Genomic DNA, 14,791 nt, shown 5'->3' with positions numbered 1-14,791 from the left:
AACCTAATCTGTGCAGCTGGAATGCAGAAAGGAAAGGCCAAGAAGTGAAATCAGCAAGCATTCAACACAGAAACAGCATGACCAGTGCACTAATTAGGCCACTGACAATTCAAGGCAAGATCTAGAGTACGGCTCAGTCCACAGAGGGGCCCAACGCAGGGAGATTTCTGTGTGTATTCACACGGCATTGTTTATTTTGGGTCACCTATTTATGGTTTTGATAGTTACTGTTAATCACTGAGAAAGTTATCAGAAAGCTAAACTGAGGGTTTTGTATGAGCAGTGTTGCTCACCTGACTATATATAGAGACATATATATGTGTGTGTATATATTTGTGTGTGTGTGTGTGTGTGTGTAGCAGAGAATTATGCATGCATGTGTGTGTATATAGATATATGTATATATACACATGCATAACATGTGAAAGTTCTCTTCTTGGACTAAAAGGAAATAATTTATGGCTCTGTTTTCATACCTTTCTTTTTTCATTCAAAGCATGAGACTAACTGATCCATATACTATAAATAGAATCAGAATGTTAAGTATTCTTTTCCTCCTGATGAAGGCACAGGAGTTTTGTTTTATTTGGATTTGTTTTCTTTTTACTATTTCTGTGACTTGAAAGGTCTACACTCTAATTCCATCAGAATAGAGAGGGTGGTTATCATCGAAGGGCAACAAACACTCACTATTTCCTGGGAAACATAACTTTGGTCTCTGGCTCCTCAGAGAGCTGGAAGTCTAGGGACAAACGGCAGACATCTATCCTGGCCAACTTCCCTCTTGATCCAATGATAACCGAGGTCTCCGGACCCCTCCCATGCTTGCTCTAAGGACTCTGCTGCATCCCACCAGTGATGGTGGCCACATGAATACCTCGGAGCTCATGAGCCAGAAGCAGGAAACACAGTCATTGCCTTCCTCCATTCGATGCATTCTCAGTCTCATTGCCAAGAGGAGAAAATTGGTTCTTGTAGGGAGGGGTGAAAAAATTCTTAGCTATTTCAATAGTCTGTAGCCCTTCAGTGTCGAACCTACCTAACAAAATCGTATTCCTTCATATGTAGTGTCTTTCTTTAGAGAGAATTTAAATTTAGCTTAATTTTTTCCTTAAGGGGTCATTACTGAAAAAGTTAATAATTCTTTACTTAATCATCCTTTCCGTTTTCCTGAGGATGAAAGAGAGACAGAGAGAGAGAAGGGGGGTTGGGGAAGGGAGGAGGAGAAGAGAATGGGAAAAAGGCACCCCTTAAGAAAAGTGGCAGCTGAGGGGAAGTGGGGAAACTGAAGAGAGAGAGGCAGATGATAAACAGTGGCCCCCAGTGACCCAGGATCCCGTCCAACAGGACTGTTGGATGACTCTCTCTGTGCTGGCTTAGATGAACAGAAGTGGCAGAAGCGGCAATGTCCTTATATTGTCCTAGCCAGAAAGAAAAACACCAATACAGTATACTAACACATATATATGAAATTTAGAAAGATGGCAATGATGACCCTGTATGCAAGACAGCAAAAAAGACACAGATGTGTATAGCGGACTTTTGGACTCAGAGGGAGAGGGGAGGGAGAGGGTGGGATGATTTGGGAGAATGGCACTGAAACATGTATACTATCATGTAAGAATCGAATCGCCAGTCTATGTCCGATGCAGGATACAGCATGCTTGGGGCTGGTGCATGGGGATGACCCAGAGGGATGTTGTGGGGAGGGAGGTGGGAGGGGGGTTCATGTTTGGGAACGCATGTACACCCGTGGTGGATTCATGTCAATGTATGGCAAAACCAATACAGTACTGTAAAGTAAAATAAAGTAAAAAAAAAAAAAAAAAAAGACTGCTTACAGTCTGGTTTCCTGACCTGACCCCTGGGATCGACCTGTTGGCTGCCTTAACCACAGCTGGTTGGCTTAGAGTAGGTACTTGGCCTAAGCTGAACACTCCCCCTGAGATTTTAGACTTGGGACAAACTGAGGATTGAACTTGTCCCTGCCCTGGGAGTTGAAACTGTGATATTTGACATTCAGGAGCTAGTGGACACCATGCTACTCCTACTATTGGCAGCACGTTTCTTTTACTTACAACCAAAGACACCTAGTGTTTCTCTGGTGTCTCAGATGGCAAAGAGTCTGCCTGCAAAGCAGGAGACCGGGCTTCAATCCCTGGGTCTGAAAGATAAGGGAATGGGAACCCATTCCAACATTCTTGCCTGGAGAATCCCATGGACAGAGGAGCCTGGCGGGCTACCATCCATGGGGTCACAAAGAGTGAGACATGACTGAGCCACAAACCCTTTCACTTTCACAGACACCTAACTCAAATAAGCAAGACTTAAGAAAGAAAAAGTAAGAAAAGAAAAAGTGTCTTTCACTACCACAACCAACCCAGGGTAAGGTTCCTCATAACATTCAGGAGACAAGCAGAAAATGTACCACGGTAACCCTTGCCCATAACTCAGGGAGGTTCATTCTGGGAAGCTGCCTCACATCTTCTCCATGCCGGTGGCTTCTAAAGACTTCTCACCTTCCCTGGAATAACAGACTTGTACCAGACCTCTTGGCCCCCAAAGTTATCCTTGATCTCCCCACCATGCCCAGTAACAATCCGTCAGACAGAAAGCAGAATTTCACATGAGAAGGCTATAGAGCACTGTCTGCACACCACGTCCACTTACTTGCTGGGTTGAGGTTTGCCTCTTGGGCTCAGCCATTCCTAATTGGGTTTGTCTGAAGACCCACCGACTTCCTTTGCCCTTGGCATCCCTCAGACACCCTAGTGAGGGCGCTGTACTGTATTGAGTCTGCTGCTGCTGCTGCTGCTGCTGCTAAGTCGCTTCAGTCATGTCCGACTCTGTGCGACCCCATAGACGGCAGCCCACCAGGCTCCCCCATCCCTGGGATTCTCTAGGCAAGAATACTGGAGTGGGTTTCCATTTCCTTCTCCAAGGCATGAAAGTGAAAAGTCTAGTCCCCTCCAGCTCTCAGATGGGCTGTGCGTCTTCCTGGTCATTTTTCATCCCAAAGGCTGATAAGCCCGCCAGCCATAGGACCATTTCCCCTAAATAAACGCTTTCAAACACCTCTCAGACCTGAGTCGTTGTAAGCAGTATTTAAAAGGGAATCACTACTGCAGTTCCTTTGGGAAGAGGCCAAAGAGAAAAAGAAAATGTTTCCAATTCAGAAGCTGACTAAATTGCCCTGGGCTGGAAGAGGTACAGGATCACATCTAATTCCAAATCACTGCCCAGGAAACTGGCAGCCAGTTAAGCCCATCTCTTTCCCTTGCATGTTCCTATGACAGCTGTCCCAGAGCCTGCAATTCCATGGCGTGGTAATCCAGAGACTGGTCCCAACCACCTCCCCAGGCCCATTTGACTGGACCCCACATTCACACATAGTCTCAAATGTAAACTTCATACATTATCTCTATCTATGGGAGGGAAAATTTACAGTCACCAGAGACACAGGATTGAAAAACAAAGCCCATCACACAGATATAAACTCAGGTCCCATTACCAGATGATACCATGCCCCTCAAAACACTTTGTTTTTCACAAAGTGTCTATTTTGGGAAAGTACAATTGTATTTCATGGTATTCTATAACTGTGTAAAAATGTTAATTTGTTAAATATAGACATTTTAAATATATCACACTTTTAAACTCTATTTTCCTTTTTTTTTTCACTTATTAATATACTAGAAAGTTTAATGAATAGAAATGACACCAAGGAGCATGTTCTATAAGAGCTGAATCGTTACTGTCAGGGTCATACCCAGAGATGGTGTGACAGATCAGTGGCCCTTGCAAAACTTTTACATGTCACAGCGGATACACCGAGGACAGACTGAACATTATTACATAATAGATTACTGCCACTACTAAGTCGCTTCAGTCGTGTCCGACTCTGTGCGACCCCATAGACGGCAGCCCACCAGGCTCCCCCGTCCCTGGGATTCTCCAGGCAAGAACACTGGAGCGGGTTGCCATTGCCTTCTCCAATGCATGAAAGTGAAAAGTGAAAGTGAACTCGCTCAGTTGTGTCCGGCTCTTAGCGACCCCATGGACTGCAGCCTCCCATGGGATTTTCCAGGCAAGAGTACTGGAGTGGGGTGCCATTGCCTTCTCCGACATAATAGATTACTGAGTATTTATTCCATGTCAGTGAATAGATATTTTAACTTACTATGGAATATTTGATAGAAAATGTCGAATTTTTCCTGCTATACTAGGGATTATACAATTTCATAACATTTATATTTTACTACAGAAATATTATAAAATACAGAAAAACCAAAAGAGACAAAAACAAATATTTTCTAGGATATGAAATCCCTGTTTAAGCTAAGAGAATATTTATTAAATTCTGGAGAGAAGGGAGTGATTCTACATGTCTACTCTAATGTGTGTAGTACACAGAGAACCATCTATAAACATTCAACTGAATAAGCAATAACTGATGGCAACCCACTCTAGTATTCTTGCCTGGAGAATCCTACGGACAGAGGAGCTTGGTGGGCTACAGTCCATAGTGTCACAAAGAGTTGGACACGACTAAAGTGACTTTATACACACACACACACACACACACACACAACCAATATCTGAAAAAGCAAGGTAAACAGATACTCTCCTCCAAAGTTATCTTACCTCTCAAGCAAGTTAGAAAAAAACACAGATTCCAAGCATTCCTGCATAAGAATTTCATAGCACAAGCAGGATCCTGATGTACCTATAATATAGTGAGAGCTAGAATACAATCCTACTGAAGCACTGACAAAACGAATTTTCCCCAAGTTGTAAAAATACTATTCACACATATTCACACACACATCACATTAGCACTCCCCTCACCAATAATTATTCTAGAAAAATAACAAGTTAGATGACTAGAAGAGTACAGGAAATGTAGTTAGTGGTTTGTATAAGGCATCATTCAGAGCTGTTTCTAAAAGGCTCCAAACCTCAGACAAATGAACAATACTTTCCACTTAACTACCATGCAATCAAATGTAAAGAATTTGTATAATATTTCCCCATTCAAACAGAGAGGGAAATGTACACATTTAAACAAACAAACACAAATCCTTTATGAAAATTCAGTAGAGAATCTACTTAGGCTAGCAGAGATTTTCTTAACTTGATTAATAATTTGGAACCAGATTTACTATTTACAACTTCACAAAATCTTCCAAAACCAAAGTCCTTGGCTGCTGGGTATAGTTTTCAGGTAGATATCTGTGCAAACATAATCTGAGAAAGGTTTAAATATTCTAATGTAGAGGGGTGTGTGTATGTGTTATATTACATACAACTATATACAATAGGCCATTATCAACAACACCTTCTTAGAGATCAAGACATGGCTCTGTGTCTAAAATTTAGAGATTAAATAAACTGTCATCTCAGGAATGAAATTACTGACATTATTGCATCCTTATCAGGAATTCTTCAGAAAAAATATGTACATACTTGAAATTTTTTTCTATAACAATACTTAATTGTAGATGTGTGTTAATAATGTTATCAGCAAATAAATCAAATTGGCCTTTCAAATTTTCTTTGATTTAGCTGCTTATATTTGGCTAACTCCCTCTGGACCATCTGGTGGTACAATGATTTATTCCTCAATTGCCTAAAATCTTGAAAGAGTTCATGGGACACCCAAAATACTCCCCTAAACCCAGAATTTATCTTATTCAGCTTCAAAATTCACTCCATGTTTCTAGTAGTAACTCAAATGTGTAACTTAAAGGTTTGATATTGGAAAGAGCAGTAACCTTTCTCAACCAAAGTCCACATCTCTCTCTTACAGATAAAACAAAAGGGAACAAATTATTCATAACTACAAAAGACCTAGTTGAAATCTTTCATTTGCCACAAAATGTGCATTTACTCATCATGAACAGCAGAAATAACATTTCATTCCATTTAGTTCCACATCCTGGCCGGAAAGTAAAATGCCTTTATAAGTCAAAAGATGCAAAGCTAGAAATATCAATCAGTGCAAGAAGCAGTTTTATGATAGTCTGCATCCAGTTGGTAATTTATGTTATTTACATGCTGTAGACTATTATGGAGAATTGTAATTTTCAGGCAAAGGCACACAAAATCAATTATATTTCCATAATTTTTACTGTTTATAAGAAAAGACAACTGGAAAAAAAAGACAGTAAGTAATCCAAAGAATTTATAGGATTTTTCACTGTTTTCTCTTCTCTACTCCATATTCCATTTTCATCTAATTGGCACAAAATGTCAATCCTATGCTTCTGCAGCTAAAGATGACTCTTTGGGCTTTTTACTTACAATTCATACTGAAATAAAGAACTAAATATATGCAATGAAAATCAGTTTCTGCTAACCTTCAAAGCTCCAAATACAGTTAGATATAAACAATGTCATGCAATTGAATTAAATACTGAAATTAGTGGCCAAAATTTTTACTCTTAGATTGAGATGTATCCAGGACCAATGGAAAAATATGAATTGACCTTCCTTTTCAGCCAACACTTTATGATCTGAGATATGGGAACATCTCAATTGTGAACACAATTATACACCAACAGAAACAACACCGTTAGAGCAGACCTCATAAGCGGAGGTCAATCGATGCACGCTGACACTGATTCACCCCTTACACTGCCTCATAAGGTGGATCCTTCCTCATGTGGGGGCCCCCAGCCCTGCTGGTCTACACTGGACCATGCTCTCCAGTCTCCCCTGCTCCTCCAGAGGACCAGGCCAGGAGGCACCTCCTCCACTTTCAATGACACCACTGAACTTCATTCAGGATGGTGCCCAGGCCTATCTGCAAGATTCCACACCGGATGGATCTGAGATCATGTTTTCCCCTCAGCTTCCAAGTCACCAACCCCAGACGGTGTCTGGGTGGTCAGCAGTCTTCAACATCCAAACACCTAGGCTGCTCCCAAGTAACAAAAAACACTTAGGAAAGAGTAATGCCATTGTATGCCTTATCAATAAGACTAACTCGATTTCAGTCCATAAGATCTTGGAAAGGACGTCTCCCTGCATAGCCACCCTATGCTACGTCTTACCCAAACATCTTCAACCACGGAAAGCACACTTTCTAGAATATAGGGACCGCCTTTTCGAAGCACGCGTAAGAAAGTCCCACTCTTGCTTTGCATACCTTGGCGGCCACGGACGAGTTGGGCTTCTCCAGCAGGTCCCAGAGTTTCTTCCTTTTCTCAGGACAGCAGGTGTTATCAAACTCTTCGCCCTCGCGTTCCCGCATGGTCTCCGCCTCCCGCCGCAGTTCTTCGTTCATCTGCTCCTTCTTTTGATGATACCTGGCTTGGCAGCACGACTCTAAGTAGATCTCATCGATCCCCCAGTAATCAAGCTCTTGGCCGAAAGAGAGAGCGCACATTTCTTCCATCATGTGGAGTTTCCCTGTCCGGTAGAAATTTAAAATGGAAGTGAAGGCTCCCGGGTGCCGATCGAAGAAATACTCGTTCTCGTTCAGGTTGTAGTCATCGCACACCTCCAGGAGGCTCTCGTGCGTGTTGCAGTCCCGAAGCTTCCCCAGGCGGGTCCTGGGCAACCGGTCCAACGTTCTCCACAGGACCTCGTGGTTGAGGCCCCCGACGTTGATCTTCACCCTCCGGGAGCACGTTTTGCTCCTGATGATGTCCACTGGTTCCGGTGGAAGAGAAAGTGTCGACCTTGACGTCTTCCTGTTTAATCCAGGGGGAACCTTCTCTGCCATTTTGGACTGCACAAAGGGTCCTCAAAAGGATGCGCCGCTGGAAGGTCAACTCAAGCTAGATCCCTCTGCGGCAGGCATTTCCACGGATGCACCTGGAAGAAAGCAACCACAAAGCCTCTGGTTACTTACATTTTTCCTAAAGCATTTCCTGTTCTATGAGATCACTCTGCTGTTCATGCACAACCAGGAGGTAGAATAATAATTACTGTGTATTGATGGAGATGTACATCATTGTTAAAACTTAAAAGGCATAAGGAGGAAAAGACCACACAATGTACTATACAGAAGAGGCTGTATTCAATTTTTTATACACCTATAGGCAGACAGCTCCCAAATTTGTCACTGGACACCTCTTTTTCAAGCTCTGAATTATCCCTGTCCTGATCAACTCTTCCCAGATGAAACACAGACACATTAAGCTAAACCCAGCACACCTCCAACCTTCCCCATCAGTTCATGTTCCTTCTCAGATGTGTGGTCCTCTGCATCCCAATACTGAGCTAGCTACCCAAGCTAAAACTCTAAAGAATTCCCATCCATCTGTCCACATGCAAATAAGCACAGGTCGTAACCAACTGAACCTCCTGAACATTGCTTAAGCCCTCTGCCTGGTATTACCCATTCCCTGTTAAACTGTTCATTTCAGTGGCTTTTCCTGTTGCAGCTCACAGACTCTAAGGTAAGTGGGCGCAATAGTTGCCACTCCTGGGCTTTAGAGCACAGGCTTAATAGTTGAGGCACATGGACTTAGTTGTCCCACAGCATGTGGAATCTTCCTGGAGCAAGGATTGAACTCCTATTTCCCACATTGGCAGGTGGATTCTTCACTGCTGAGCCACCAGGGAAGACCCCTTGCCTACATTTCTACAGTAGCTTCTGAAACTAAATCCTGAACTCTGGTTTTGTTCACATTAAAAAAAAAAAATCTCTGTACAGCTTCTAGAATGATCCGCTAAGAAACAAATCTGATTTAACCATGCTTTAATCCCTACAAACGCCCGATGTAACTGGCAGTATAAAGTCCCCTGAGCCCTGGCAGATGTGACCTACCTCTCCACCCTCACCTCTCATTCCTCCTTCATCAACGTACTCCAGCAAACCCAGACTATACACACTATTCTGTTTCAAGCCCCTGGCCTTTATTCACGCTGTGTCCTGGAAGGGCCTCCACCTTTCCCATTTCCTTTTGACTAACTGCAGCTTGCTCTTCAAGACTCAGTTCAGATATCACCTCTTCCAAAAAGTGCTCCATGATACATCTCCTCTAGGATTCTGAAACTCTGTGAATGTCTATTCTGTTTCACCACACCACTGCAATAACACCTTTCCCAAGGATACTGGGAGTCCTGAAAGACAAAGCCCATTTTCTCTGTTACATATTTATCACTGAGCACAGTGCTTACATATTGTGAGGGTTTGATAAATGCTGAATAGTCAATTTTTTAATTGTTCTCCACAGGGCAGCTGACAAAAGACCTAGTAAGGCTAATGTATATGGCTGGAAAAATGCATAAAAGGAGTTAATTGGATCACTTGCCTGAAATGCATCTATATTTACATGTTATGTGTATGTAAGTTTGTGCGTACATGGGATATGTCAGAACGTGTGTGTGTTTACATTCTTTGACCCACAGGTCTTTGCTCCTGTAAACTAATTCTTTAAAACATGACTGTTTTAGTATTCCCTCTTATTGATCTATTCTTCTGATCTGCAGCAGTAAGCATCTTCTTATTTGATCTTTCCCTATAATGTTTTTGCAGAAAACCATGGCGCTTTAAGCAACTCACCTCAAACACCATTTTTAATGTAAAACACCATGTTTCACATAGTCAATAGCTTATACCAAAGGGAAAAGCTTTTAGATTTAAGAGGTTCTTATAATTAGAATTCTCTTTTAAGATACACACCAATTTTACCATGTCTTTGGTCTCTCCACTTCTGTAAGTTAAATTTATTTCTCCACCTGGAAGCCAAGTATTCTCGCAAATGAAAATAAGTCAAATTTATGAAAAAATGGTGCTGGACACTATAAGAAATATTTCAAATATGGCCAATAAATATACTTGACATGGGAGTTTTTTCAACTACATAGATACAGAAATATTTAAAGCATATACATATACATTATCATTGCAGATGACAAAAATGCCTATTTTTACAATAAAGGAGAATTACAAGAATTTCAGTAAGTATCAAATCCTCTAAGCCTCAATTTCTTAATCTAAAAAATGAGGATAATAGTATCTACTTTATAGGCAGTGTTTAGACAATTAAATGAGATAGTTTATGTGAAGTGCCCACTACAGGGAAATATATCTGAACAGAATAAGAAAACTCACATTGCTCCTGTTTTTAAACTTATTTTATTATTATTATAATAATACAGATTTTAATACAAATTACAAATAATTTAATACAAATTCCATGGAATTTTCCAGGCAAGAAGACTGTAGCGGATTTCCAATTCCTCCTCCAGGGGATCTTTTCAACCCAGGGATCAAACCTGCATCTCCTGTGTCTCCTGCAATGGCAGGTGGGTTCTTTACCACTAGCACCACTTGGGAAGCCCTCACATTTGTCCCTTAAGATTACCTTCCGATCAACTACATGAAAGCTATGATCAAAAGCTATACCAGTGTCTATTAAATAACTGCTAGTATTTAATTCTTTTTTATGCATATGTTCAGTCTCCTCTAGTGGATTTTAAGCCTATAAGGCCAGGAATTCTTGGTCTCATATTTTCTCTGCTGAGCACTGTACTTACACACATAATGGGTACCTCATAGCACATATCTTTGATGCCACTGATGCTCATGTCCAAGTTTTGTATTCAGATGACAATGGACTACACACCACACATCAAATAGCATGTGAGAGAGGGCAGAGTAATAGTGTGTGTGTGTGCTTAGTCACTCAGTCATATCCGACTCTTTGCAACCCTATGGACTGTAGCCTGCCAGGCTCCTCTGTCCATGGGGATTTTCCAGGCAAGAATTCTGGAGTGGGTTGCCATGCCCTCCTCCGGAGAGCAATATTAGGATTGGGCAAAACAAATGAAAATATTACAGATGGATAATTCAAGTGGTGAATCTGAAATGGCTGTTTTCCATCAAATAACTCAGTTTCAGGTACAATGACATCTCAGGTACTCACAGATTATGTGACCAGTCCACATGAATAATAAGTAGGAAGGCTAATCCATTTTTAATTTGGCAACAAATAACCATTACAACGAATTCACTCTTTGTGAAGTATGACTTTAATGTGAAGAAGAGAGATGGTCTTTGAACCAATTATGGTATCATACAAGAGGTTTTTCAGAAAGAGTGAGAGCAAACTCCAGTGGTGTACAAACATCTTACGTTTACAGTCAAGGGTTTAGTGTGACTTCCTTTCTTCTAAAAGTCGTTACTAAAAGCATAAATACTCTGTCACAGTCACTGGTAGGTCACCATTTTTCTTAAAAAATTTCACACTCATGACTTACAGTGAATTTTCCTTTTTGTAGAGTATGTGTCAAGTGAAGAGAGGTCATAAGACTTAAATTTCAAATCTTTCTTACTAATCAAGAACTTTCTATTATAAGAAATCCAGCACTGATTACAAACCCCACAATAAAAGACAGCCTGAAATTCAGTGCCCTTTCTTCAAAGCAGGGGTAGAGAAACTTAGCATGAGTGAATACAGTCTGTTGATCTGATTTCTTAAGACTTAAAGATGCTTTGTTCTGGTTATTGTTAATGTGGTTAGATTTTTTTTATTCTCCCTGGACAGAATGTTCTGCTTATGACTTGATAAAGAGTAGAGTGAAGTACATCAGAAAGAGGAAAATAATTATCACATTTTAACATATATATGTGGAATCTAGAAAAATGGTACAGATGAACCTATTTGCAAAGGAAAAACAGTGACACAGACATAGTGAACAAAAGTATGGATACCAAAGGGGAAATGGAAGTGGACGAACTGGGAGATTGGGACTGACATAAATACACTATTGACACTGTGTATAAAACAGATAACTAATGAGAAAACCTATTATGGAGCTCGGGGAGCTCTACTCAATGCTCTGTGATGACCTAAATGGGAAGGAAACCCCAAACCGAGGGGATATGTATAGCTGATTCACTTTGCTGTACAGCAGAAACTAACACGTTATAAAGCAACTATGCTGAAGCTGAAGCCCCAATACTTTGACCACCTGATGAAAAGACTCACTGGAAAAGACCCTGATGCTGGGAAAGACTGAAGGCAAAAGGAGACGGGGGTGGCTAAGGATGAGGTGGTTAGATAGTATCCACTGACTCAACGGACATGAATTTGGGCAAACTCTGGGAGACAGTGAAGGACACGAGAGCCTGGTGTACTGCAGTCCATGGGGCCACAAACAGGTCTACATGACTTAGTGACTGAACAACAACAATTGGTGGTGGTCGTTTAGTTGCTCAGTTGTGTCTGACTCTTTATGACCCCCATGGACTGTAGCCCACCAAGCTCCTCTGTCAATGGGATTTTCCAGTCAAGAATACTGGAGTGGGTTGCCATTTCCTTCTCCAGGGGATCTTCCCCATCCGGGGATCAAACCCCTGTCTCCTGCATTGCAGGTGGATTCTTTACTGCTGAATCATAAGGGAAGCTCAAAGCAATTATACTCCAATAAAAAGAAATATTTTTTAAATTTACCAGCAGAAAAAAAAAAGTAGAGGCTCAAATATAAGTTGAGGCTCAGTATATAAGTTCTCGACCATTGCAGAATTGTGACTAGTGTTCAGAGTTAATCAGGCTTTCAGAAGAGTTGTAGAACATAAGTGGTCACATTTGTAAGCCTGTCATTCAGGTCAGCTGCAGAACCTAAGCCCTGCTCAACAGTCCCTTAGAAACTCTCTGAGCCTTTCTGTCTACCACCCCACCCCCCGCCCCCCGTCCTTCTCCCTGCTCTTTCTTCCTCTATATTTTTCTTTCTCATTTTTCCAGCTCTATTTCCCCACTCATGGCTTCTCTCTCTTTGGTTCCTATCCCTCTCTTCCTACCTAGTTCCCTGGATCTTTCTATCCTCAGCATCTCTTAACCAACCACAAAAGCAAAACTCCATCTTTTCAGACTTGTATATACTTCATGAAGTTTTCTACATCCTTAATAAGAAAACCCTGTGAGCTGAAAATACCATGTCTCTCTCCAGAAGAAGAGAAACACATCTAAACTGAGTTGTTTCGTATGGAATGTTGTATGAGATCACAAAAGAGGCTCTGCTCTGAGGCTCATGATCCCTGGGTGCAGCTGGACTGTTCCTAGCATCCCCTTCACCTTTCCAGTTGGGGTTCAGGTTCTTCACACATCAAACCATGGCATTTCCACGCCTACTATTCTTTGATGTCCTATGACACTTGGTTGATTTTTTCCTCTTGTTATGATTCTGTGATTGTTATCATCCTTCCCCTCCAATCGCCATCCTTACTTTAGATAGAAATAAAAGATAGAAATAAACATAATATAGTACTTCAGAGTCCATGAAAACATTTTTTCATGTCCAGTTTCTTAAGAAAAGTTGGCTTTCATATTTCATTTCAAGAACCCTTTAATATTTATCAAGGCTTGAAACAGACTACATTCAGAACATCATAAAAGTTTCATTCATTTTATTTAGTGTTTTTAACTTTCCATTTTAAATCTATGTTCTTTTCTGCCATATTAATTTTATTCCTAACAATGAATCTGTCCATTCCCCTTGTGTTAGACACTGTGTCTTGCCACTCTTGAGAGCTCGCAAAATTTACGTTTTTAATTTTAGTAATTAAAGTGAACATGGTGCTATGTTTTCCCACATTTAGTTTTATAAGTGAAATGATGTCTACCATAATAATTTTATCCCATGAGAATCAATCATGGAATTCAATTTAATATATAAATTTAATATAAAATGTATTAATTCCTTGTTTAAACTATGGAGATGTTATACAACTGTGTAGAATTTATATACACAAATAGCTGTAAACTGAACACGCATTTTTATGTCAAGGGCAGACTCTCAGTGAATCTTTTCTTGGGGTCGCTTGCTAGTTTATTTCACCTCATTGGATCAATTGAAAGTCAAGCTTGCAACAATCAGTCAACCAGTGCAAATGTACTAAACATCTCTTCATTAGTCTGTTAGAGAAAAAAATCGACTCTTGGAACAATAAACAACAACAAACATTCTCGTTTCTGAACAGCTGCACCAGGCTCCTACCAGCAGCATGGAATTAAGCTGCCACCCGTTCAGTGCTCAACCCGACAAAACACAACTTGCTGATCATGGCATCATAATTACAGCTTAAGACTCCAGGTCTGAGGCAGGGGAATAGGGGTGATTTTTTTTTTTTTTTTTACTGTAGTCTCAAAAATACTACCATTATGTCATATACTTGACACTTCCTTCATGGAGCAAGGCAGGATAAGTCCCATGTATGATTTTGCACAGATGAAAAGCAAATTTTTCCAAAGACCTAAGTGATGTTTAACATTTCATTTCTGTGTTGCTGGTACATGCTGAGTACACATTTGCAAACAAGCAGCTCTGAGACCTTTAAATCTAAATCACTCTGTGTATATATAGCTCTAAAGCATTTTCTTAAATTTTTGTGTACGGTATTAAGCAGTAAATGCCTCTTTTTTGTAACAGCTATTTCTGTTTCAAAGAGACACAAAGATTATTTGCAGTAACTATCTGGAGAGACAGGCACTATAGCTGAAATGTAGTTGAAATTTAACCAGTACGTTAAAAAATGTTAGTACACACTGAAAGTTTCAAAAGCACCTCCAGAATTCACCAAAGAAAAACAATACATTTATAAAAAGTTAAAAACAAACCAGATTTATTTGAGAAAGACAGATCCATAGTATTTCAAAGCAATATCTGGGAAACTTTCAGCTATCCTAAGAAATTGAACATACAAGCTGAAGTACTTGAGAACTTGGCCAGAAATACTAATGAATTTATATTGTCTATTGTCTTTTAATATGTCAAATTGTAGCAATAACTGAAACATTGTCCTTGTCCTCAGAAAGCTGGAAGTAGCATTTCA

The 14,791-nt window shown here is 40.5% G+C and overlaps 1 protein-coding gene across 1 annotated transcript in view; it reads right to left on the bottom strand.

The window, feature by feature from the left end:
* KCNB2 (potassium voltage-gated channel subfamily B member 2) overlaps positions 1–14,791 on the bottom strand; it is a 465,639-nt gene that overhangs the window by 428,480 nt on the left and 22,368 nt on the right. Inside the window, exon 2 of the mRNA XM_004011737.6 lies at positions 7,151–7,821. Coding sequence (XP_004011786.3) covers positions 7,151–7,729 — 579 coding nt within the window. The 5' untranslated portion in view covers positions 7,730–7,821. The remainder of the gene's footprint in view (positions 1–7,150; positions 7,822–14,791) is intronic.

The sequence above is a fragment of the Ovis aries genome, chromosome 9, assembly GCF_016772045.2.
Source record: "Ovis aries strain OAR_USU_Benz2616 breed Rambouillet chromosome 9, ARS-UI_Ramb_v3.0, whole genome shotgun sequence".
Taxonomy (NCBI): domain Eukaryota; kingdom Metazoa; phylum Chordata; class Mammalia; order Artiodactyla; family Bovidae; genus Ovis; species Ovis aries.
This window is presented reverse-complemented; position numbering and strand designations above follow the sequence as displayed.